This window comes from Peromyscus maniculatus, chromosome 5, assembly GCF_049852395.1.
Source record: "Peromyscus maniculatus bairdii isolate BWxNUB_F1_BW_parent chromosome 5, HU_Pman_BW_mat_3.1, whole genome shotgun sequence".
Lineage (NCBI taxonomy): Eukaryota > Metazoa > Chordata > Mammalia > Rodentia > Cricetidae > Peromyscus > Peromyscus maniculatus.
The window spans coordinates 59,388,507-59,414,603 of record NC_134856.1 but is presented as its reverse complement, the minus strand read 5'-3'; the positions used below and the strand labels follow the sequence as shown (position 1 = coordinate 59,414,603).

The window sequence follows — 26,097 nt, the reverse complement described above, 5'->3', positions numbered from 1 at the left end:
GAGCGAGATCCAGGACAGGTGCAAAGCTCCACAGAGAAACCCTGTCTCGAAAAACAAAAAACAAAACTGCCTGCCACAGCTCAATAGGACATGCAGGCATTTATTACATGGGGGTAGGCAGGTCGGGTCCTATTTCATGTCCCAGATTCTGGCTTTCGTGTTCCTTCTTTGTTGATACTTCAGAAGCCAGTATTTAGCTTGAAACTAGAAACACTTCCCCTTACTGGTTTTTCTCACTGAATGAAGGCTGTCGGTAGGCACAAGCCGGACTGTTAGAACTGTCAGGGTCCCAGCAACACATTCACTTCCTTTCAGTCACTGTTTCCCTCGGAGTCAGACTCACACTGAAACCTGGTTCTGGTCACCTGAGTCCTTTCCATATCAAAACTCCTTCTGGTCTCCCTTCTCTGCACCGCACTGTATTTGAAGAACGGTAAGTTGTTCTTTTCTTTTTTCTTTTTTGGTTTTTCGAGACAGGGTCTCTCTGTAGCCTTGGGCCTTTCCTGGATCTCGCTCTGTAGACCAGGCTGGCCTCAAACTCACAGAGATCCGCCTGCCTCGGTTCTTTTTAAAAAAGAAATACAGACCCCCTGCTGAGACAAGGGGGACTTGATCTTGTCACTTCTCTGGTGTGACTCTATGCACTCCCAGTAGCCATTCTGCGGTTTCAACATTGTCTTTAAGCTTTCTGATTAATGCGGCCTTGCGAGTATCTAAAAACATCCTTTTGTGGGCCCCATGTGTCTCCCCAGTTTGGTTCACAGGGCTCCAGACACTGTAACCAAGAGCGCTTGTCCCACGGGCTGCACTGTCTGCAGCACTCTTGTACGCAGCATGGTCTCTCTTGGCATTGAAAACAAGAGCCAGCAGTGGACTCTGCCAGAGCTTCAGGTTTCTTCCTCTGAGACAAGTCATTCTATGTGGCCCAGGCTGACTTCAAACTCTCCATCCTCCTGCCACAGCCTCCTGAGTGCTGGGATTACAGGGAGTGTAACGCCTGGCTTCAGCCTGTTTATTACTGTGGTCATGCATGAGTTGTGGAGGCCCAGATTACTCAGGGCCAGAGAATCTGAGCTTGCTTTACCCAGCAGGGCTGCATAAGGAGATAATTTGATCACGGGCGTGTTTACCAGGTGTTTGTTAGGGTCTACACTTGACTGTGAGTTGTGCTTTTATCTTGCAAGGGGGAAGTCTTTTGCCTCTCCCCTTGGCATTGTTATAAAAAGGCTTTGAACAAGGCCACTGGGTATTGATCCAGGTCCTCCTGAAACTATCTTGTGTTTCTTTCTTCTGGTCAATGGGTCTTTCTTTCTAATATTTTCTTATCCTCTTTCGTAAGAACCCTTCAAAGGTGGGAGCTGGCCTCCCAAAATGGGGCAGGTTTTCCTGGAGTGCACATGCTCCCCCCTCCCCCCCAGGGCTTCTCTGTGAAACAGTCTTGCCTGTCCTGGAACTAACTCTGTAGACCAGGCTGGCCTTGAACTCACAGAGATCCACCCGCCTCTGCCTCCCGAGTGCTGGGATTAAAGGCCTGCGCCACCACCACCTGGCTACCCCCCCCCAATTTTTTTTTTTCTCAATATTTAGTGTGTTAACAACTTGCAGAAGCTGGTTCTTTCCTTCCAACATGTGGGTCTTGAGGATCAAACTCTGGATGGTCAGGCTCTGCGGCAGGTCCTTTATCCTCTGAGCTATCTCACCAGATGTTTAATAAACCACATGCAAGCCCGTGTGCGCAACCCAGGACGGACTGTATAAACACAAAAATCAGCCAGACGGTGGTGGCGCACGCCTTTAATCCCAGCACTCGAGAGGCAGAGCCAGGCGGACCTCTGTGAGTTCGAGGCCAGCCTGGGCTACCAAGTGAGTAAAGGCGCAAAGCTACACAGAGAAACCCTGTCTCGAAAAACAAAAACCAACAACAACAACAACAAAAAAAACCAACACAAAAATCAGAACCAACGAACAAACCAAAACCAACCACACAAACAAGACCGGAGCAAAACGAAGCAAACAACTGTAGTCTAGGGACAGGCATACATTTTTACTAAGACTTTCCAACATATTTGTCTTTCAAGGCTTTCATTAAAAATGCTGGAAAATGCTGGGGACCGTTAGCTGCCAGCGTGGAGATGACCCCTCTTCCTCACACGCCACCGCATCGGCCGCTAACCGGTCTCACCGTCGTTTTGTTCTCAAGTGATGAGACGGTCCTGAGCAGACTGCTCTGGCCTCCTCTTTGGTGCGCCCACCCACAGGCCCTCACACGTGCTGGGCAGGTGTCGAGCACCAAGCTCTAGCCCGGCCCCTTCTATTTAGAGGCGGGGTCTGGCTGAGCTGCTCCAACAGCTCTTGACCTCACCGTGCTGCCCGGGCTGGCCCGAGTCTCCTGCCTCAGCCTGCAGTAGCTGGGATCCCAGGACCACCACACCTGACTCTGACTTCTTGTCTGAAGTTCTTTGGGTACCACTTTCAGCTACTCAGAACACGGAGGCAGGGGAGGATGCTGAGCCCAGGTATTTGAAGACTGGTATGGATGAGAAATGAAACCTTGTCTAAAACAGGAAGGGAGTTAAAGAGATGGGGTGGGGCTGCTGCTGCATCCATTGTTTTTTGTTTTTTTTTCCCTTTTCATTTTTTCGAGATGGGGTTTCTCGGTGCAGTTTTGGTGCCTATCCTGGATCTCACTCTGTAGACCAGGCTGGCCTCAAACTCACAGAGTTTATGTATGCATGCAGGCCAGAAGAGGGCACCAGATCTCATTACAGATGGTTGTGAGCCACCATGTGGTTGCTGGAAATTGAACTCAGGGCTTCTGGAAGAACAGCCAGTGCTCTTAACTGTTGAGCCATCTCTCCAGCCCCTGCTGGATCCATTTTTAACAACAGCTTTTTTGGGGGTATAATTCACCTCTGGGTTGTGCAATTCAGGGGCTTTTCTGATTTTGGTGGTTGGAATGAGAATGGTCCCCATAATCCCATATATATATTTTGATTTTTTGAGACAGGGTTTCTCTGTGTAGCTTTGGAGCCTGTCCTGGAACTCACTCTGCAGCCCAGGCTGGCTTCGAACTCACAGAGATCCGCCTGGCTCTGTCTCCTGAGTGCTGGGGTTAAAGGCATGCGCCACCTCTTGACTGAAACACTTTCTTTTATAAAGTACCCTAGTCGTGGTGTTTTAAGACACAGCATTAGAGAAATAACTAAGATACTTGGTTATTTCTGGCGCAGGCAATTGAAAAGACGAATCAGAAATGTATAAAAAACTTGATTTATTCTGAAAGACGACTTAAGAGAAAAGTGCTTCTGTCAGAAAAACACGAAGTATGATTTAGATTTAAAGGACATAAACATGCCAAAGGAATGGCGCCGAGCCCTTTCATTCCTGGGGACCATGGTGCCTGCCCGTGTGTCGCTCAGTGCTCTCAGCCTTGTGTCGAGGTGGTCCAGCTCTTCCTGGGGGTGTCTGGGTGTGTTCAGGAATCCCCAGTCCTTCACTCCACTCACAGAAAGTGAGGGCCTTGGTTTCTCTTGCGCCTTCTCTTTTGAGGTAGCTGGTCCTGCCACAGAGTGAAGAATAAAGCTGTGGAAAACAGAAGACGACTCTGAAAGGCTGTTCTGATCACCACAGACTTACTTCCAAGGCTGGCTGGGAGCCACGGAGGACCCAGCGGAGCCTGAGGCAGGGTCTCTCCGGGTGCAATTTCAAGGAGACAGACAGAACAAACTAATGGATAACAAAGCAGGCCTCTGGCTCTGTAGTGGGCTCTAAAGACTCATGAGCCGAGCTTCCTGCCTTACATAAATGACAGCAGACTACCAGATGCACAGCAACACTGAGGAAAACCAGCCCAGGGTGGCCTAGGGTAGAATCTGGAAGGCAGCTGCTGTGAGGTGGCAATGGGGTGGAAGCCCAGGATGGAGTGTGGAGAGGTGTCCTCCCTCAGGAGTGAATGTGACATTCTGTAAAAGAATGTAGAAAACAGTAGCACTTGGAGTGTGGGCATACTGGATGGAAGACCACACTCTTAGATTCACCAAGTGTCAGGCAGGGGACAGGACCCAGCACTGGGCAGAGGAGAGGGATCTGGGAGGAGTAGGCCACCCCTTCACATGAAGGAAGGCAGGAGGTGGAGCTAGAATTCCAGCACCAGCAGGTGTTGTGTATTTTGTTTGTGTTCTGACAAATAAAGCTTTCCTGGAGATCAGAGTGCGGACCTAAGCCACTAGTTAACCATAGAGGCCAGGCAGTGGTGGCACACACCTTTAATCCCAGCACTAGGAAGGAGGAAGCAGGAAGATCAAGAGTTTGAGGCCACCCTGGGCTACATGAGATTGAACCGGTCTAAAAGAAACAGAGCCAGGCGGTGGTGGCACACGCCTTCAGTCCCAGCACAATCGGAAGGTGGAAGAACATAAGGCAGGTGGAGCCAGGCTCTCAGCCCATTTAGTCTGAGGATTCGTGGAGAAAGGATGCCCTTTCCATCCGAGATTTCGTGGAGGTAAGAAGTTTCAGGTGGCTGCTGCTCTGCATCTCTAATCGTTCAGCTTTCACCCTCAGTCTCTGACTCTGGGTTTTTGTTGTTAAGACTAATTAGGATCACTTTTCAAGCAGGGAAGCGGGTCTGAGAAACAGACCATGAGGTACATAGATACAGTAGCTCCTGTGAAGTTCAGGCCTGTGGACCCAGGGCGTGGAGAGAGCTGTTCGCAAAGGGGACAGCAGGAAGAGCAGCAGCACAGACAGATGTTCAGAATACAGGGCTGCACACACATGCACACGGAGGAGACAGGACAGGCCCAGCAGTTAGAGCAGCAGCGCAGACAGATGTTCAGAATACAGAGCTGCACACACATGCACACGGAGGAGACAGGACAGGCCCAGCAGGAAGAGCAGCAGCGCAGACAGATGTTCAGAATACAGGGCTGCACACACATGCACACGGAGGAGAGAGGACAGGTCCAGCAGGAAGAGCAGTGCAGACAGATGTTCAGAATACAGAGCTGGACACACATGCACACGGAGGAGAGAGGACAGGTCCAGCAGCGACACCTCTGAAGACCCAGGAGGAGGAAGAGGAGCTGACCAGAGCACAGCAGGAGGCAGGGCTGCACTGCAGGGCAGGTGAGGGGCTGGGAGCTCCACATGCAAGGTGACACAGACTGGAGGAGGGAGCAGGGGCGTGGCCTCCCTTCCTGCTATGGAGCCTCCTGCATTTCTTCAACCTAGGATTCTGCTTCCTCACGTGGAGGAATGGGGCCCACAGGTCAGAATCCGTCCCAAGGGGGCTGCACACAGCAGAACACAAGACAAGAGAGGGAAGGAATACCACTGATGACAGAGAGGGCTTTCCAACGAAGACCAAACCGAAGGAATCTATAGCCACTACACTGTCAACACAGGGAGGCAGGGTGGCTGAGGAGAAGTGGGGGGCGATTCAGGTCTTAGACAGGAGAGTTCTCAGGGGCCACTGAGTCCTGCTGAGATCACATGACCAGCAGAGGCCACTCACTCAAGAATCGTGAACCTTGTGTAGACATAGGGCTCGGTAGGCAGGGTGGAAGGCAGGAAGTGTAAATATTTTGAGGGCCTGGGAGAACCACTCAGCAGCTTCCTTCAGGGTCCATGTGTGGTTGAAAGATGCAGGACAAGTCAGAAGCAGAGGGATTTGAATGTGGAGGGGAAGAGACCGGGAGAGAGCAGTTAAGGGGGAGGAGGAGAGGAGCGCTAGGGAAGGCAGCAGGCAGCTGTCGATGGATGGACGGGGTCGGAGCCTGGATGGACGGGGTCGGAGCCTGTAGCCCCAGCAAGGGCCAGAGCGGGTGAGACTATGAGAGCGGTGGGGAGGAGCGATGGGGGTCAGAGCAGGACACAGGGAGCCCAGCACCCCAGTCCTCCTGGAGGACAGACAGCCTGAAGCAGAGGATGCCAGGGGAGAGGCCATGTGCACCACCAACTCAGCCACACCACCCTGCCATCTAGCAGAAGAGGACCCATGTCTGACTGAACTTTCGTGGAACTGGAATGCTGACCTCCAGGCACGACACAGCCACTGTCCTCAACTCTCAGCAGCTATTATGAGTCATGTTGAGCTAAGCCTATTAACATTCAGTCATGGGGAGGTTTGCAAGCCCCTATCCCTCCCCAGGGTCCACCAGCAGTTCATAGATTCCGAGGAGACTTCCCTTGGTGGCATGGCTGCCTAGGAAATTGCCATGTTCCCGTCAGTAATCCCAACTCATGGAACTAGACTTGGGTGGAACCATTTCTTTGGATTGTTGTTGGCGCCCCATGTGGAATAAGTAGATGAGATTCTTCATGTCTCCCAGGCAGAGTTAATTCCAGAGAAACTAGCTGTTTCCAGTACCTTCAGAAGTCCTGAGTCTTGTAGACTGCACAGTCACTGCCCACGTCCCACTCCATCCTCTGGAAGAAGTAGACCATGATGCTCTCCAGCAACAAGCCGCTCAGTACGGCCAGGAGGGAGAGCCTACGGCTGGTGTTCAGAGTAACTAGGAAGCAAAGACAGCAAGTTGTCCTAGGGATTCCCAAGACACCACAGCAGGGCCTGTGCGCTGCATGGTGCTGAGAACTGGAAACTGGGGCATGAAGCTGATCCGAGGAAACCCACCCTGCTCTACATGTCCTCAATCTCTCCTTCTAACACAAGCATCAAGCTCTTCTCAAGCAAAGAGGCAGAAGCCCATGAAATAAGAGAATAAACCGGGTGTGGTGGTTCCTGCCTACAATCCCAGCACTTGGAAGGTTCATACAGATAGACTGCAATGAGTTTAAGGACGTCCTGGTCTGTAGGGGGAGACTGTTTCAAAACAATCACCACTATCCAACTGGAAGGTTTAGAGAGACTAACAGAAGGAAGCGGCACTTGTAGCACCATGGTTCAGGAAGAGCAGCACTGTGACAAGAAGTCCAGGTAGCAGCTTCATTCACAAAGTGCTTTCTTTTCACAGTGCCTAAAAAGTGAAGACTCATCTGGCAGGTGGGAACTGTCTTCATATGGGAGGCAGGCACCTGGCATTTTCTTTTGGCCAGACAACTGCTCAGTCTTGTAACTTTGGACAAGCCATTCATAAAGTGGAGGTTAACAAAAGGCTGCTACCTAGCCCACAGGAGAGATGGTGTGGATGAATATGCTCTGAAGAAATGCAGCACCATGTGGCTGAACTGAGTGACCCTAAGTGTCTGCTGTGTGGAGGACTCTAACGACACACTCAGGCCCAACAAGGGGCTGTGGAGAGTTCAGGTTCAGCAAATCTGATGCCCCAGGGCCAAGACTTCAGCCTTCCATAAAGGCTGGAAGCTGACATGTCAAATAAAAAGAGACACACACACTCACCTCTGATTGCCTGGAAATTCGATGTCAGGACAAACACTTTAATGAGCCTGAGGCACAAAGGTGTGTAGTCATGTTCCCAGATGACGGCTGGGATCAGCAGGAGCTTCCCATAGCTGGACAACAGCAGCGCTTTCAGTAGTAAAATGAAGTTGGGCTTTTTTTTTGCTGTCATGGGTTGCTCTACCCACAGAAAAGCAAAAATGCCAGCAAAAAAGGCAGCTTGTTCTATGAAGCAAATGAGAGAAATACAGATATCTCACCCAAATCTAACCCCTGAAAAACAAAGAAATCCTAATTCCAACATAGATGTCATAAGAAACACCTTAATAATACAGTTTTCTTACACATACACACACATGCACACATGCACAGGCTTTGTGTTAAATCCTGCTGGCATGATTTAAGAAATACATTTCAATAGGTTTTAGAGTTTTCTTTTTTCTTTTTGGACTGGGAGTGAGGGCAGGTGCCCTGCTACAATGCCCAGGTTGGTCTCAAACTTCTGGCCTTACTGCATCTCAAAGTTCTGGGATCAGCTGGTTGTTGGTGGTGGTGCACACTAATCCCAGCACTTGGGAAGCAGATGCAGGCATATCTCTGTGAGTTTGAGGCCAGCCTGGTCTACAGATAGAGTTCCAGGACATCAAGTACTATACAGAGAAACCCTCTCGAAAACAACAACAACAACAACAAAAAACAAACAAAACAAAAGTTCTGAGATCCTATCTGGGAGTATAGATGTGAGCCACCAATCCTGAGAAAACGTTACTTTAAAGCCTGAAATTGTTATGTTTAGCTCTTGAGTTGGGTGAAATTCTTCATTATTTTTTTTTTAAGGTTTATTTTACTTTTAATTATCTGTGCCTGTCTGTGTGGGTATATACATATGAGTGCCAGTGTCTGTGGAGGCCAGAAGAGGGCATCTGATCCCCTGAAGCTGGAATTACAAGAAGCTGTGAGACACCCAGTGTGGGTGCTGTGAACCAAACTGTGGTCCTCTGCCAGATCTTTCCATGCTCTTAACCACTAAGCTATCTCTCTAGTTCCCTTGAGTATTTTTCCATTACTGTCTATAAGATGTAAATGGTAATAAATCCTGTGCATTTCAAGTTTTAGTTAGACAGAGAATAAAGAAACATTCTACATTAAGCTTTTTAAAGTATTTATTTTTTCACTGATGCCTCTCCAGTGTCTACCACATGAATACAGAGTAGTTCTTAAGTCAGCCAGAAATGCTGGACAGTGAATGAGTAATCCCAGTTTAACTGATGGGACATGCTCAGGTTGGACTGTATGTCCATCTGTATGCAACCCTTTATTCACTACTCAGACAAATGTCTACTGAGCAGTCGTGATGGGCCAAACACTCACTGGGTTTAATCTAAGTGGGTGAAGGCAAATCAGTAAGAAGTTGATAATAATCACAGCACTTGTATTAGGTGAGATGCTGTGTACCTTGAGAGAGGCATAGCAGAGCAGGGCAGGAATCGGGTGTCAGGGAGAAGGTAAAAGTGTTATAAGGACAAGTGTCACCAAGATGAGATTGAAACCAAGACCCCAGCGGCATGAGGAAGTCAGACATGGGGACATCATAGACAAGCACTGGAGAAAAGGGAAAAGCCAGGTCAAAGGCCATCAGCTGGAGGCTCACTGAATGTGTCTAAAGCAGCTGGGTTAGAGTGGGCTTGAGTGGCAGCAGAAGGTGCAATGAGATCCATGGGGAGCAAGGGGCTTGTCCCACTGCAAAGACGGTCAGTGTACAGAAAACTACAGAAAGCTGAAAAGAGCTACACGCAGATCCATACATGGGCACTGGGCTCATCAGAAAGGGAACATTTTGTATGAAGAAGAGACCTCGGGTACAGCATCAGGTCTGAGCCATGGTATTCTAGCCAGACATGGAGGCAATGGGAAGCAGGGTATAGAACTGTTCTGAAGGTAGAATGAACGAGGCCTCCAGTGACTGAACTGAAGGCTCCAAAGAAAGGTTTCAGGCAGGACCCCAAGGCTTTGATCTTGGCAATCTGCAGTGGGAGGCTGTGGGCAGAGGCAGAGTAAGACCAGGCTTAGAGACGAGAACTCACTAGCTGTCCAGTAGGGCTGGTAAGCAGCAGGTAGACTAGGATCCAGAGGTCAGGACATGGGCACCTGGGAGTTCTGAGCAGATCCATGAGATGCAAGGGAGGGTAGGGATGATGGTAGACAGGACAAAAAAGGGCAAATGGTCCAGAATAAGATGTGGAAGGCATCAAACTCAGAGAATTTCTGAAACAGTGCCTCGTGATTAGCTGAAGGGCTATTTTTAATTTATTTTTGAGATGGAGTCTCATTGTTTTGCCAAGACTGGCCTCAAAGCTTCTGTTCCAGCAACCCTTCTGCCTTAGGCTCCAGAGTAGCTGGGAGTACAAATGTATACCACAGCCTGGCTTAAGTCAAAGGCCTCTGAGGCCAGAGAAGAATGGAAACTAAAAATAAAGTTGTCACAGAAATTAACTCAATGCAATTTGGACCCTAGAGAGAAAGCCGTGGATTTCAATTTCAATGAAAGGCACTTTCCACACAGAGGTAAGTTTGGGGAGTAGTCCAATTCCTTGGATGCAATCCCCCAAACAGTATACTCACTGTTGGACATTTGCACGAAGCAGTTAGCCCAACGGACTGGGAAATATCAGGTCATTATTAATGCGTTTTCAGTGAGAGGACAGATGCACTCTTCAAAGTGGACAATAAGAACTTAAAAACGGTTGAAAGTATTCTACAAAACGTCCTAGTCTGAGAAGTATACTATTATTATTTCTCTACTAAATATTTAAGACAATGCAAGCAGGTGGTTCAGACAAACTCCCCAGGCAGGTTAGTGTCAGGGCTGAAGGTGCAGTCTCCAGCCCTGTGTTGACTGTCTTTGCTTTAACGAGAGCAGTGAGTCCGAATCTGCTTACCGAAAGATGCGATCACAAACATCCTGTAGAAGTCCCACTCCTTGGCATACCGGATCAGGTCATCAGGGGCTGTGCTCTGGCTCGAGTCCTGCAGCTGCCACCACCTCAGGTATGCTTCACAAAGCAAACAAAACATGCAGAGTTTCCCATGGATCTGACAGTCAAAGACAGTGTCCTCGGGTCAGGTCAAACATGCGGCTGACTGCACACCAACAGGCACACCGCGGCTAAGCAGCTGTAGGCTTTATTCTGGTTTTTTGAGATAAGGTCTTGCTATGTAGCCAAAGCTGGTCTAAAACTTCAGATAGCCCTCCTGCCTCAGCCTTCCGAGTATGAAGACTATAAACGTGCAGCACATTCTACTCAATAATTGTACGGAGAATGCCCTAGGTGGATCTGCCAATGTTATTAACTGGTTAATTGAATTAGTTATGTAAGTCAGAAGTTCTTAACTAACAGTGTCTATTGGAACCTCATGGGGAATTCCAAACTTGGACCATCAGAGGGCCCAGTCTGGAGTCAGGTTTTTAGGAGTAAAACCTGGATAGGTGTATTTTGCAGAATTCCTGGAGAGGCCCTAACGTGCATCCCTATAGGAATTGTTGCTTTTAACAGTTCAGCTCTAATTCATACATAGTCAAATACAACATTTATGTGACTGACGTGGGTGGGTGAGTCAGAAGAGAATGAATGTAAAGATTTTTTTGTTTGTTTTCTAAGATAGGTTTCTCTGCATAGTCCTGGCTGTCTTGAAACTCACTCTGTAGACCAGGCTGGCCTCAAATCCACCTGCCTCTGACTTGAGTGTTGGATTTAAAGGTGTACACCACCACCACCATGCCCCGCTAATCTAAAGATTTCAGGACACCACATAAACTATTAGTCTGAACAGAAATAAAAAAAAAAAAAAAAAGCCTCTGGGCTGAATGAGTATTAGGTCAATGAAAGAGAAAAAAAAAATATAGTAGATTACCAAAATAGAAAACACTAAGTGGTAAGAATTGGCCTTTCCCAGATCTATCTTTCCTGCAAACTGAGGTTTCTCCAGTAATTTACAGTGGGCATGAGAAAGCATGTGTGAACCTGACCTGACCCAACCCAGTCTCCAGTTCTGAGACTCCTCAGCTGGCATATAGGTCCTCTGGTTGCACTCTGGAAACATCTGGAGAGGTGTATGCCATCCACAAAGATGCTAACTGAGCTGGCCTGGGGGAGGTCTCCTGCACTCCATCCAGGAAATTTTCAGTGTGTAAGCAAGCTTGAAAATTGACACTCTGGTCACTTAAAAGCCCTTGATTGGGCTAGAGAGATAGCTCCATGGTTAAGAGCACTGGCTGCTCTTCCAGAGGTCCTGTGTTCAATTCCCAGCAACTACATGGTGGTTTACAACTATCTCTAGTGGGGTCTGATGCCCTCTTCTGGCATAAAGGCATACATGCAGATAGAGCACTCATATACATAAACATAAATAAATAAACAAATAAAATTTTTTCTAAAGTCCTTGATTATTTGAGGGTCAGACTACTGTACTGTCTACTTCTGCCCAAACTAAGTTGTGCCAGATTAAGCAATTAAGAACATATACCCAGTTAAATTTGAATTTTGATTCACAAAAAATAATCTGTCTTAAGTATATGCCATGCAATAACTGGGACAGACTGAATGCTATAAAGTTTTCACCATTTATCCAAGTTTCAAATTTAACTGGATGTCTTGCATTTTACCTGTCAGCTCAACCCACACTCAAGCCATTTACAGTTCAATAAGCTAAGTATACATCTTGAAAAATCCAACATTAAATGTCAGCACCTTTCTGACTTGTTATTCATTCCCTGCATTTTTTTGTTTGTTTTTTTGAGATAAGAGTTTCTCTGCGTAGCCCTGGTTATTCTGGAACTTGCTCTGTAAACCAGGCTGGCCTGGAACTCAGAGATCTGCCTGCCTCTACCTCCCTGCTGTGATTAAAGTTATGGGCCACCACCACCTGGCTCCTGCATTCTCTTAACAGCAGAGTGTAAAACACATTAAATGTGCTCCCCCCCACCCCCCGACAGGGTTTCTCTGTGTAGTTTTGGTGCCTGTCCTGGATCTTGCTCTGTAGACCAGGCTGGCCTCGAACTCAGAGAGCTCCGCCTGGCTCTGCCTCCCGAGTGCTGGGATTAAAGATGTGCACCACCACCTGGCTTTGAATTGTGCTTTTTTTTTTTTCAGGGCTGAGGACGGAACCCAGGGCCTTGTGCTTGCTAGGCAAGCGCTCTACCACTGAGCTAAATCCCCAACCCCTAAATTGTGCTTTTAAAAACAGTTTTCTTTTAATGTTTGCTTCCTAAATTTAGGTGTAATTGTCTCCTACTGTGCCCTGGATTTTGGCTGTTAAATTGATTAGATTAAAAAAACACCTAGCATATTAATAAGGTATACTTCCCAGTTTGTCGTAGGGGTGCTTGCAAACAGGACTAACCTAGGAGGAAAGCCTGAGTGTGGGCAACACTGTCACACTGGCTGGGCCCCTGGCCTGGAAAAGGGGAAGACAGCCAGCCAGCTAAGCCCTGGCACGCCCTTTCCATTTCCTGTCTCCTAAGTCCCACCCTTTATGTCACTGACATGCCTTCTCCATCACAGCGGACTCAACCTGTCAGGCCACCTGAAGCTGCTGCTTCTCAACTATCAGGTCACAGTAGTGAGGTGAGGAACTACACACCTACCCAGATATGGTTAGTTTTCTTCTGCTCAAAGCCAACAATTTAAGAGGTAATCCACAAGAGACAACCCAGACTAGTTGCCTGCGTCTTGCTGTGACACATCCTCGAACATAGTAAGTACTGCACAGTCTTTTGAATTTGCATCTATTCCTTCTAGAAAACCTCCAGACATGAGTGGGAAAAAAACCCATTAGAATTATCACATATCCTTTAATTCTGCTTGAGCTGTTATTATTTCTTTTAAGTGCAAAATCATCAAATAACATTAAAAAATTTTAAACCCAAGGTTGGAGAGAGGGCTTGGCAGTTAAGAGGGTGTATTGCTTTTGCACAGGATGGAGTTGTGTTCCCAGCCCCCAAGAAGGAGGCACACAACTACCTGTAACTCCAGCTTCCACAGGAACCTGCAATCAAGTGCATATATCCTTCCTCCTTCAACAGACACACAAAAATTAAAAAAAAAATTTAAACTTCCACAACTTACATTTATTTTAGTGTTGAAAAGAATATGCCTATAGGCCTGAGCTTTGCATAAAATGGCATTAATCAAGATGATAACAGGATCATACTCAATGTATTTGTCTACCGGTTTCTGGCAAGATTTCTGAAAAAAAAAAAAGCAACAAAGTAATATTAGAGCAAACAAATTAATACATTCTGAAATGTTAAAGGACTTAAAAATTGGAGTCTGTTTTAAAGACTTTCCCAGCAACAAGATGTATAAGCAACTATTTAAAATCCTCAAATTAAAAATGTTTACCCATGTAAGAATTGGCTTCATGATGACTAAATATTAGCTTTTAGCTAATATTTAAATTTATATCAAGAACCCAAAAAGAAAGCCAGGTGTGGTAACATGTAACTGTAACCCCAGCATTTAAGACACAGAGGCTGGAGGATCCTGAGTTTGAGGTTAGCCAGCATGCACTGAATGGGGAGATCCTGCCTCAAAAAACAAAACAAAACAGAAAAAAATATCAGAAAATAATTTGATTTAAAGACCCACAACAGGCACAAAATTATTTCAGAAGATCTTACTTTCAATTCCACTTTTGGTTTATACAATTTTTTGGGGGTGGTGGGGTGGGGTTTTGAGACAGAGTTTCTCTGTGTAGTTCTGGTGCCTGTCCTGGATGAGGCTGGCCTCCAACTCACAGAGATCCACCTGCCTCCACCCTCTGAGTGCTGGGTAGGATTAAAGGTGTGAGCCACCACTGCCAGCCTGGTTTGTACGATTTTTTAAAAGCAAATCTCTACTACACTTTGGCTGTGGTAGAGACGGTGGCTCAGGATTTGGAGGAAGGTGTTCAACAAAGTTCCTATCTTCTAGCTTCTGAGAGCTACAGCTAGATAAAGATAGGGGACAATGTCAGCCATCCTAAGCCTGGGCTTGTCTCCAATGAGATCAAGAACCACAGAGACAGTGGAGAGCGCTGAGCTGTGTGCATGAACCTGGGCTGTGCAGCCTGGGTCTATGCCACTCAAATCAAGACTCCCTCAGCTTCCAAGGTGGACCTTCTGAAAGGCTGACAGGATAAAATGGAAACTGAAATAACGGGCACACAAACCCACCAGGACCACCTTTCAGTTACATCAAAACCTACAAGAAAAGCCAAGTGCATTGGAGAATTGTAACCCTGTACTTCCTCATAATAAAACAGATTCACTTTCACCTAGAAGAGACTCTCCGCTTTGTTCACGCCACTGTAAGAAATAACAGGCTTTTCCAGCTACCAGGTCAAACATTAGTTGTACTGTTCCCTCAAATATCAATCTATCTGTCAAAATGGAGGCACAGAGGTTCACAGTTTTACAGGTTACCTGAGCAAAGACTGAGTTAGAGATTAACCACAAGGGGCTGGAGAGATGGCTCAGAGGACTGCTCTTCAAGAGGTCCTGAGTTCAATTCCCAGCACCCACATGGTGGCTCGCAACCATCTGTAATGAGATCTGGCAACCTCTTCTGTGTACATAATAAATAAATAAATCTTAAAAAAAAAAAAAAAAGATTAACCACAAGACCAAGACACAGGCTCTTTCCCAGACTTCCCTTCCTTTGCCACTGATGAAGAGCCTGCCTCCTCCCCTCAGCCACGAGGTTCAAGCCCAGAGATGCAACATTATTGTTAAAAAAAAAACCAAAAAACTGTTAAGTTGGTAAGTCCATTTCTCTGTCTTTCAAAAGTTATCTAAATCTTACTTTCAGAAAGTACCCCAAATTTAAGATTAGGAGTAGACAATTTTTGGAAACAGGAGGGGAAAACCAGCATCAGGAAACAGAGTCCCTATTCCTTCAGTATCATTTGTTAAGTCAGATGCCTGTGCAGTGGATGTTACTAGATCACAAGAGCTCTCCTTCCTCAGGGCTTCATGGGCTCCAAGAAGCTAATTACCTGGAGCCACTATTCTCTAACCTCGGGGTTAGAGAGGTAAGAAAGCATGCCACCATGCCATCTGAAGACTATTACAATGAGATGATGCCAGTGACCTGAACCTGAGGGGCGACTTCTAGTACCAGGCGGCATGCTGTGTGCCAATCCTCCTTCCATAGCACCCAACAGACAGGAGGCTCACTTAAGTCAGCTGACTTTCTCCATCAGTGGGACCTGCCTGTCATTCTATCAGCACCCCACTCTACTCTTTCCTCTTACCTTCACTTTGAACATAAGAAGGAAACAACACACGCACACGCGCAGCAGAACAACTAACTGAAAGTTTACTACTTTTAGTAAAAAAAAAAAAAAATTAAGGCAGGGTCTCTGAGCCAGGCTAGCCTCGAAATCATCGTGTAGGGGACTAGAGAAATGGCCCAGTGGTTAAGAACCACTCTTGCTCTTCTTGCAGGGACCGTGGGTTCAGCTCCCAGCACACACACACATCTGCTCATGGCTTTGAACTTCTGGTCCTCCTGCCTCCACCTCCCAACTGCAGGGATTACAGGTGTGTACCACCATGCCTCTTGGATTTATGTAGTGCTGGAGATGGAATCTAAGGTTTCATGCATGTCAAGCAAGCACTCTACCAACTGAGCAACATCCCTGCCCGTAGTGAATGTTTTCTATTTTGGCTAAATTATTCCATTTCGTGCACTGACTATTTAATTGACAAGTACCCTGAAAAGACACAATTTTCTTCTAAGAGATGTCTACTGCACCTGACCTGAAACATTGCTTCCATCTCCTCAGGCTCAAGATGAGAATGGCACACTTTCTGCTACAATGCCTACTTCCCTAGTGAATCACATCTCTCTCCGTCACTCATTCACTCGTTTGAGACAGGGTCTCTCTAGGTAACCAAGGCTGGCGTCGAATTGGTAATCTACCTCCTGCCTGGAATGCTAGTAGACTGCTGGAGTCACAGTAGTGCGCCAGCGCTCCTGAGTGTCATAAGTCTTAGAAAATCAGTAGCCTAGGGGTTGGGGATTTAGCTCAGTGGTAGAGTGCTTGCCTAGCAAGCGCAAGGCCCTGGGTTCGGTCCTCAGCTCCAGAAAGAAAAAAAAAAAAAAAAAAAAAAAAAAACAAAAAACAGAGGAACTTTGCCGGGCGTTGGTGGCGCACGCCTTTAATCCCAGCACTCGGGAGGCAGAGGCAGGCGGATCTCTGTGAGTTCGAGGCCAGCCTGGGCTACCAAGTGAGCTCCAGGAAAGGCACAAAGCTACACAGAGAAACCCTGTCTCGAAAAACCAAAAAAAAAAAAAAAAAAAAAAAAAAAAAAGAAAATCAGTAGCCTAGCTAAAGTCCTCATGAGCTCCTTGCTTTCTCTTTCCCACCATCCTAAGAACCACTTCTCCCCGACGACCTCAAGGACCCTCGCCTCTCCCCGAACCCCGGGGCGTTCCGTTCGGGTCCGCCTTCCAAACCGCGCCCCGCCCCTGGCACGCTCACGCAGATGGTAATCTTGAGTACGCCGTGGCTGTAGTCCCGGTACAGCTCCCGGGCCTCCCGGTTGCACTCGATACAACGGTACAGGCAAGGGGAGGCAGCCGTCGCCGCGCCATCGGTGCCCTTCCCGGACAGCGACCCCCTGCGCCCGCCCGTCCCCATGGCCACTCTAGGGCCCCTACTTCCGACCTCTAGCGGAAGTCGCCTGCACTAGACCTGGAAAGGTGAGCCAAGGGGCTTACTGGGACTTGTAGTCCGGATGCTGGATGCGAGCTGGAGGCTGAGAGGACGCGGACTACGACTCCCGGTGGGTACTGCGGCCGCGCGCCGCGCCCACCTGCCCGCGGCGGGCAGAGCACAGCCGCGCCTGCGCCGTGCAGGAAGATGGCACCTGCCGGCCGCGGCTGCGGCTGCTGGGGCAGCTCGGGCGCCGGGGTGGTGCTGTCGCTGCTGCTGCTGCTGGGGGCGCTGGCTTGCGCGCGGGCCACCGAGTACTACTCTCCGCTGTCCTTGCTGAAGCAGGAGCTTCAGCACCGGCAGCATCAAGAGGCCCCGGCGGGCGGCGGCTGCCCGCAGTCGGGGGACTGGGCGGACCAGTACCCGGAGTGCGGTGAGTGGGCCGGGCTGCCCTCTCCATGCGGCCGCCCCTGCCCAGCGTGGAGGCACCTGGGTGGTGGAAAGAGCGGGGATGGGCTCAGGCGGGCGGTAGGGACGCGGACTCGCCTGGAGTGTGCCTGCTGGCGTGGGCCAGGAAGTCCGACTTCCTTTCTGCCTTCCCCGGGTGGGTGTCTTGGGCTCATCCTCACGCAGGAATCCAACCCTGAGAGATGCAAGGCAGCTGGATCTGCGGGGTGACATCAGCACTGACCCGTGCCCCTCAGATGTTCTCCCAAGGGTAGAGCCTCGGGCCTGGATCCTGCGTGCTTTCCAGTCGCTCAGGCTCATTCATTGAAAGCAGATGCTGTAGACCTGTAGAATAAGTGATGGAAGACAAGTCTGGGCAAAATACACATACTCTTTTTCCGTCCTCAGTTGTACAGTGGGCATTTTTTACCCATCAGTACCCTCTCCACCATCCCTTCCCCTCTGTGGGTTATGCTACGACTTGCCTTGGCCTGGGTCTTCCAGACTTACTAGCAGCTGGCTTTTAAGACACCCCACTGATCAAAAACACCTTATGCCTGCCTGGACACTACCTAATATCCTAGCTGAGATAAAATCCCAAGATGAGCCCAATCTGATTTTCTCTGAGCACCATCTGGCGTCTTGGATAAAGTCTCAGTTACTGAGGGTGACTTTGTAACTTATTTTGTGGTCAGCTTGGCTGCCGACAGCATGGCTAATGTGGACTTAGTGAGTCGAATGGCCATTGTAAATGTTACCTCCTGAATCCCTGAATCTCAGCAAGGGAGTTACCTCGCTGCGAATTTAAATTGTCTGTAAATAGGAGACTGTTTATTTGAATGTGGGGTTTTATTTTCCTCATTTCGCTTTGTTAGTTTGGCCGATTAATTTACCATGAAAGCAGTAGCCACCCTGTTGCATGGCAGCTCTTTATCTGAGGAAACAGGCACAATCAAAATGCTAGCTCCCGAGGTCTCTGCCGTGGAAGGGCAAAGGATAATGCTGCAGGCAGTAGTTGCTTTGCATTTTTTTGTTTTTGAGAAAGGGTCTCTCTAGCCCAGGCTGGCTTTGAACTTACATTTACCATGATTCTCTGCTTTATCTGCACAAGTGCTGGGATTACAAGTATGAGCTACCATGCTCGATTTTGCAGACAGGTTTTGTCTTAACTGCCAAGTGGTTGTAGGAAATGCCTCTTAATCTGTTTTTCCAAGTCCTGTACAATTATACGGAAATTGGACCCTGTGAAGCCTTCCTCAGGCACCTGTCCTGGACAAATTCAGAACAGGCAACTAAGCATGTCATAGCCTGCTCCAATAATACCACCAGTGCAATGGTCTACTCTTGATGATGCCCAAAACTGATCAGGTCTCCCAAATCATACAGGTCTGACCTCACCACCAGGGCACCTTTGATCTTACCGTAGTCACTTACTTGCCTGCCACATCAAACCAGACTCTAGACTCAGGGCAAAGAGCAACGGGACTCTCAGAGTCGTTCTCAGGTGCAGGTTGCTGAAGAGATGCCTGCTTGGTTTTCAATCTGCAGCCTGTCTCATACTTGTTCCCCTACTGCAGAGCCCCCAGTGGTGGGAGGTGCACATGGCTCCAGAGAGAGCCCATTAGCCTGGAGGTGTCTATCAGCAATGGCTGGCCTGCCTGATTCCAGGGAATCCCTGAAGCCTTAAACCCACATGCACACTATATGTCTCTGCCCTGGGTTTACATGTTTCCCAACCTGTAGTGATATTTTGGCCTCAGGTACATGTTTTATGTTTCTTACTGAAAACAATTCATAATGCTTATGATCCTATTTTCCCATGAAAAAATATTAAAAAAAGATTTACTTCTATTTATGTCTTTGTTGGGGGGTGGTAGGTATGGGTGGGTGTTCACAGAGGCCAGAAGAGGGCAGCAGATCACCTGAAGCTGGAGTTACAGGTGGTTGTGAGTGCTGGGAACCAAACATGGATCTTAACCACTGAGCCATCTTCAGCCCTGAGAAAATAATCTTACTTTTTCAAAAGAGAAGAAACGATCTGGTATATTATTTGTTTTTGCTTTTTTCCCCCCTGCTTTATTTTGTTTGATATTGGCATACACTAATTTAAGCTAGCCTGGCCTGGAACTCAGCTTGTAGCTCAGACTGTCCTTGAGTTTGTGACAGTCCTCCTGCCTCAGCCTCCTGAGTGCTGAGAATAAAAGCATGAGCCATCAAACCTGAAAATTTTATTCTTAAAATAAAAGTTAAAAAAAAATCTTATTCCTGTGGCCCTATTTTTAATTTAAAATTGTGGGAGAAAATACTGAACAAAGCCTTTTCCCAATTCTCTTCCCTATTCTTGACTAGAACCTGGATACATCTCCATCTGACTCCTTTGTTTTATGGATTTAGTAAATTAGAGTCTGTATCAATTAAAACTTGTCCACTGAATAAAGAATACAGCTTTCCTGCTTTTCTACAAACCTACATTGTGTGTCATTCAAATGGAACATTGGTTAGTGCTAATGACCTCTGAGTTCTTTACAGACATTTGAAGCTACATTTTAGTAATCAAACACAAGCATTTCTAGTAATTTCCAAACTGTCTTTTGGTTTCTCTTTCTTTGCAGTTATAGGAGCGATGAGCTAAGAGAGGCTTTTGGCTTTTTCTTTTTCTTTGGAGATAGCATGTCATATGCTATTTCAGTTCTCTGTATAGCAGAGTATGACTTTGAACTCCTCATCCTTCTGCCTTTGCTTCCCAAAATGCTAGGATTACAGGTATGTGCCACCACACCTGGTGTTTTGTTTTGTTTAATGGTGGGGCTTTGTCCTGGCAAGCACTTTACCAACTGAGCCACATCTTAGCCCGTATGTCACGTTTTTAAGTGACAGCCCTATACTTGATGTCTTCACGGTAGATTTCAAAGGGGTGTCTCCATCTGGTTGGTGACTTTGTTGAATACTGTACTCTGAATGATAGCTTATAGCCTTAAGCATGTTAAGTTTGTTGGGATAAATAATTCCAGAATGAGCCAATGAGATAGCCCACTGGGTAAAGGTGCTTGCCACCAAGCAGGACTCGGGTTCAGTCTCAGGAGCCACACAATGGAAGGAGAGAACTAACACCTGTAGTTGACCTCTGACCTCCACATGTACACATAGTGCACACTTACCCACGTATATTGGCATGTATAATGAATGAGTGTTTTGAAAAATTCCAGCCTTAGCTGGGTGGTGGTGGTGCATGCCTTTAATCATAGCACTTGAGAGGCAGAGGCAAGTGGGTCTTTGTGAGTTTGAAGCTAGCTTGGCCTACAGAGTGAGTTCCAGGACAGCCAAGACTACACAGAGAGACCCTGTCTCAAAAAACCAGAAAAAAAAAATAATTTTTTTCCCCATAATTTTTTTGTCCCTCTATCTAAGTTGAGGGGCTGCTTGCCAGGAGAGTAAGAAGTAGCCACGAGCCCAGCTCTGTAGTTCTGACAGACTCAGCAAGGCCTAGCTTGCCAATGTTGTGTGTCTTTCTTGGGTGGGACACTTTACAGGAACTTAATCTTGCTCACTATGCCGAGGTGTGGCGAGAATCAATGGAAGGAAGCATGGGAAGAGAACAGCTTCCTTTTTTTGTTCTTAGAGGAAGTTGAGAACCAAGTTTTGTGCTGTGTGAACAGCTGTGCAAGCCCTTACTGCTGGCGTGCTGGGTGGGGCTGGGGGTGCTTCCTCAGAACTGAATGTTAGTGTATGGTTGCACCTGGTTTTGGGACATGTCATTGTAATAGACCTGTGTGGTGGCCCACAGAGGCTCCCTAGTATGCCTTACTCAAAGTCAGAAAGTCTGAGCTTGCTTTGTCCAGCAGGGCTGCATAATGGAATGATTTGGTGAAGGGCATGGTTGCCAGGTGTTTTGAAGAGTCTACACTTGTTGATACTTTATACCTCAACCTTCAAAGGGGGAGATCTTTTGCTCCTCCCCTTGCTGATATATAAAAAGCCCATCATGATTAAAGTCGAGGTGGCTGGGTATTGACCCAGGGCTCTTCCGAAGCTATCTTGTGTCTTTTTCTCATTGCGTCCGCCTATATTTCTCTCTAAGTCTTCCTTATTCCTCTCTCCCCTCCAAGAACCCTTTGACAGGCCAGAGCTAGTCTCCTACAGACCTGTATCTGTTGGCCAGGTTAAGGTGTTTTCTTACTATGTGTATAGGGACTGGCCATTGTGGTATTGCCCTGGGAACAGCATCCTTCAGAAAGTCCTTTGATTTAACTAGAAATGACATTGATTACTTTGAGATGATTGGACCCTGTGAGAGTACGTATGGTCTTTGCAGACACATTTGTCTTTCAGATGTGTCTTATAATTTTTTTTTTTTTTTGAGAAAGGGTCTCACTATGTAAACCAGGCTGGCCTGGAATACAGAGATCCACCTGCCTCTTCCTCCCAAGTGCTGAGATTATAGGCATGCATCCATGTCCTGCTATAAATTATATTTCCTTTTAGGAAGTCCAGGAACCACCAGACACATGGATGAGGGCTGATTTCACATCTCTGTGGGCAAAGGACACAGTCTGCTAAACCTGCAGGTTTTAAGACAAGTACAGGTACTTTAGAGCTTTCAGGGAAACCCTATGTCAGGTGTTTATGCCAACCTGGGTGAATCTCCCTTGTAATATTCTACTGTGCCAGGCTCACCTTTGAGAGAAGGAAATTTTTACTAAAACTTGACATATGCAAAAAATGCACCTGACACTATGGAAACCTCGTGGTTTTTACCAGTGGACCTCTTTGTGATCAAAAAGGACCCCAGTCAGTAAGCTGTAATAGTTGATGAAGCTTTGATATGTGGCGAGGCATCACATTTCGATGACTGTCTTACGTGGCATCTGAATGAGGACCAGCATGGAGCAGTGGACTTGGATTGGCTGACACATGCTCATGTTCTTTCCTGGACCCTGCACCCTCTGTAGGCCTTTCTGTCTGGGCCCATCTTCTGCTCAGGACTTCCTGCACACATAAAGGCTGCTTGGCCCCTTGCCACTCTTGGTAGGCTCTCCAAGGGGCTCTACTCCCTGGATGAATCCATCTGTCACTGCCTGGAGCTGGTCCACAATTCTAGTCCAATTGATGTCTGACAGTGACTGGAATTATGGGAAAGTTGTTGACTTTTTAAAATGCATGTGGTTGGGCTGGAGAGATGGCTCAGCAGTTAAGAGAACTTGCTGTTAGAAGACTCAACTTCCTTTCCCAGCACCCATGTTGGGTGGCTCACAACTGCCCGAGACTCCAACTCTAGGTGATTTGACACTTTGCTGCCCTTCATAGGCACCTGTACATACGGGCATACTCACATATTTATTTACTTGAGACATAGAGTCTCACTGTGTAGCCTTGGCTGGCCTGGAACTCACTTTGTAGAGCAGGCTGGCCTGGAACATAGATCATTCTGCTTCTGCCTCCTGAGTACCAGGGTTAAAGAAGTACACCCCCATACCTGGCAAAATTAAATCTTTTTTAAAGAAAGTTCACATGGCCAGGTGTGGCAGAACAAGTCTTAATTCTAATACTTGGGAGCCAGAGGCAGGGAAATTCTGAGTTCTAGGCCAGCCAGGGCCACGTAGACACTGTCTCAAAAGAAAAGAAAACAAAAATGCACACTGCTTTGAGCACCTGGTGCGTCCTGGGTCTCCTTTACAGCCAGGCCTGTGTCTGTCTGTCCTCTGCCACCTGTCCTGCTCTTGAATTGTACCCCCTGCCCCCATTTGCTTCTTTGTTCTGAGCAGCTGACTCTTCCCTTCAGGCTTCTACTCCTTTTGCATGTGATGCCCTTTATATGCCATGCAGTTGGTATTGACTTGGTCAGGTGACATTCAAGCTTTCTTAAAAATTCTGTCCCTTCAGAGAGGCTGAGTGGTCCGCATTCTAATATACCCTTATCTAATCATGTCATTGCTTTGTCACTGGCAGTGGAAAGTCTCTACAATGGCTTTGATGTGACTTTGTTTTGTGATCTTAAATACACTCATCTGGGAATAGAGGGTCTTAGAGTTATAATCTCACTTGGGAGGCTGAGGCAGGAAGATTTGCAATTCAAAAACAGCCTTTGCTTTATAGTAAGGTGCAAGCCAGCCTGGGCTATATCAGACTGTCTCAAAGAAAGCAACCCCTCCCCCCCAAAAAAAACCTAAACCAAACCAAACAAATAACAACAACAAAACCAAAAAACCCCAAGCACCACCCCCCCCTACACACACACACACACAGTCGTGAACATTGAAGTCACTTCCCATGCAGGCCCTCATTATGCTGCATGTTTCATGTACCTGAGAGGAATGAGGATGAGAAGAAATTAGATTTGTGAAGCATATGGAAGCCAAAACATACTATTTTGGTCTCAAAGGAAATGAGGAAAATAGATGTTAATGAGGGGTGGGTTTCTATTGATTCCCCAGGGTCCAAGGGGCCTTTCCTATGTCCGGCGTGGGATATTAGGGAAAAAAAAAATCTACGTACACTGTGTTCTTAATGTCTGTTAACTTTATTCCTCTAAGACAAAATTACTCAATTCAGCTATAGCTCCACCAGGCATTCAAGGCAGGAATAACTCTAGACATAACAAGCTCTATATCCGTCTACCTTATTTCTCTGGGATGAAATCCTGTCTCCATAACTGCAGTTCCATCCAGCTCCCCAGCTCATAGTCCAGCTAACGACTAACTCCTGTGCTTTCAGCCTCATCTTCATCCTCTGCATCCTCTTTCTCCATCTCTGCTGCTCTCTACTCTTGGCACTCAGAAAACTCTACTCGAGATCTGCTTACCCTCTATGGAACCTCTGTGGTCCTCATTTCTCTCACCGTGCTGTTCTGTCCCTGTCCACAGAAAATACCTACCTTTTCTTTCCCTGGGCACGAGGTTCCCTGCCTCCTCAGGAACTTTGTTTTATCTCTCACCTTGATATGTAAAAACCTCTTTTGTTTTCAAAGTGCTCCGGAGAACCACTAGGCCTCCCCAAGGCGAGGGGATGGCCTGAGCTTCATTTAGCACAGGAAACAAAGCTGTGTGTCTCCTGCCAGCTGGTCTCCTAAACTCAGCAGGGGAGTTAGTAACTTTGTAGGTTCAGCAGGTCAGGGGAACTGAACTGTTACCAATTGGTCTGGGCACGCACAGATTTCATAGCAGAAGACAGCTGAAATTTATTTTATTTTATTTTACAATACCATTCAGTTCTACATATCAGCCACGGGTTCCCCTATTCTCCCCCCTCCCACCCCCTCCCCTTACCCCCAGCCTACCCCCCATTCCCACCTCCTCCAGGGCAAATCCTCCCCCGAGGACTGCAATCAACCTGGTAGACTCAGTCCAGGCAGGTCCAGTCCCTTCCTCCCAGACTGAGCCAAGTGTCCCTGCATAAGCTCCAGGTTTCAAACAGCCAACTCATGCAATGAGCACAGGACTTGATCCCACTGCCTAGTTGCCTCCCAAACCGATCAAGCCAATCACCTCTTTCACCTATTCAGAGAACCTGATCCAGCTGGGGGCCCCTCAGCCTTTGGTTCATAGTTCATGTGTTTCCATTCATTGGCTATTTTTTTTTCAATAATTGAGTAAAACCGAAATTTATTATAAGCCACAGTCGTCCTAGGGACCTCCATGATTATATATATATATATATCTCCTCTATGGTTCTATGGGTTGTGGTCTGATTGTTCTTTATTTTATATCTAGAATCCACTTATGAGTGAGTACATACCATGACTGTCTTTCTGGGTTTGGGTTACCTCACTCAGGATGATTTTTTCTAGTTCTATCCGTTTGACAGCTGAAATATTAAAGGCTGGGTAACACCAAATAATCATAATAAATGGCTTTGCGTTTTCACAGACCCTTGGCCAGTCAAAGTTCAGCTTTAATACACAGCTGAATCTCTATGATATATTCTTGTGGCCTGCAAGAGGTTTCAACCCATGTGCATAGATCCAGATGCAGAACTTTGAGCCCTTATATGGTGCCATAAGTAGAAAATTCTATATTATAAAGCTTTGTTTCATATTCAGAGTCATTGAAAACACTGCACAAAGTGACCTTTGGGTTACATGTGTATGGTGTGTGTGAAACATGGATTTTTTTTTTTTAAATGTGGGCCCTATCCCCTAGATAGCTCATACTTATTCAAATACAGAATTTTTAAATCCCCAGTCACTGGACAGTGATGGTGCATACCTTTAATCACAGCACTTGAGAGGCAGAGGCCAGGTGGATCTCTGAGTTAAGGCCAGCCTGGTCTACAGAGCAAGTTCCAGGACAGCCAGGGCTGCACAGAGAAACCCTGTCTCAAAAAACAACAAAATCCCCAGTCTGCGGCTGGAACGATGGCTCAGCAGTTAAGAGCACCTATTGCTCTTGATGAGGACCCAGGTTCAATTCTTAGCATCCATATGGCTCACGACCACTTTAGTTCCAAGGGAGTCAATGTCCTCATCTGATTTTTGAGGATAGACACACATGTGGTGCACATACACAAATCCAGGCAAAACATTCATACACATAATTCTTTTTAAATTAAAAAAAAAATCCTCAACCCAAAACACTTCCAGTGCAGTCATTTCAGATAAG

At 47.0% G+C, this 26,097-nt stretch overlaps 2 protein-coding genes across 15 annotated transcripts in view; one reads left to right on the top strand and one right to left on the bottom strand.

The window, feature by feature from the left end:
• Nucleotides 1-3,254: 3,254 nt before the first annotated feature.
• Nucleotides 3,255-17,074, bottom strand: Arv1 (ARV1 fatty acid homeostasis modulator). 3 transcript variants are annotated; one of them, XM_006992816.4, is made up of 6 exons: nucleotides 16,883-17,074; nucleotides 13,483-13,602; nucleotides 10,297-10,450; nucleotides 7,358-7,582; nucleotides 6,368-6,512; nucleotides 3,255-3,582 (listed from the first exon to the last, which is right to left on the bottom strand). In XM_006992816.4, the coding sequence occupies exons 1-5, from the start codon at nucleotides 17,039-17,041 to the stop codon at nucleotides 6,370-6,372; spliced, it is 801 nt and encodes a 266-aa protein (XP_006992878.1). In that variant the 5' UTR covers nucleotides 17,042-17,074; the 3' UTR covers nucleotides 3,255-3,582; nucleotides 6,368-6,369. The 3 variants fall into 3 exon arrangements, with proteins under 3 accessions (XP_006992878.1, XP_006992879.1, XP_076428440.1); XM_006992817.4 differs by having other exon boundaries at nucleotides 3,421-3,559; XM_076572325.1 differs by lacking the exon at nucleotides 3,255-3,582 and adding an exon at nucleotides 3,826-3,962.
• Nucleotides 17,075-17,210: 136 nt separating this feature from the next.
• Ttc13 (tetratricopeptide repeat domain 13) overlaps nucleotides 17,211-26,097 on the top strand; it is a 61,125-nt gene continuing 52,238 nt past the window's right edge. For 5 of the 12 annotated variants that reach the window (XM_015986408.3, XM_015986407.3, XM_042277857.2 and 2 more), the window contains exon 1: nucleotides 17,241-17,489. In XM_015986408.3, the coding sequence (XP_015841894.1) occupies nucleotides 17,264-17,489 (226 nt within the window). In that variant the 5' untranslated portion in view covers nucleotides 17,241-17,263. Of the gene's footprint in view, nucleotides 17,490-26,097 lie in introns of all 12 variants that reach the window. The other 7 variants (XM_015986406.3, XM_015986405.3, XM_006992815.4 and 4 more) reach the window with 4 other exon arrangements.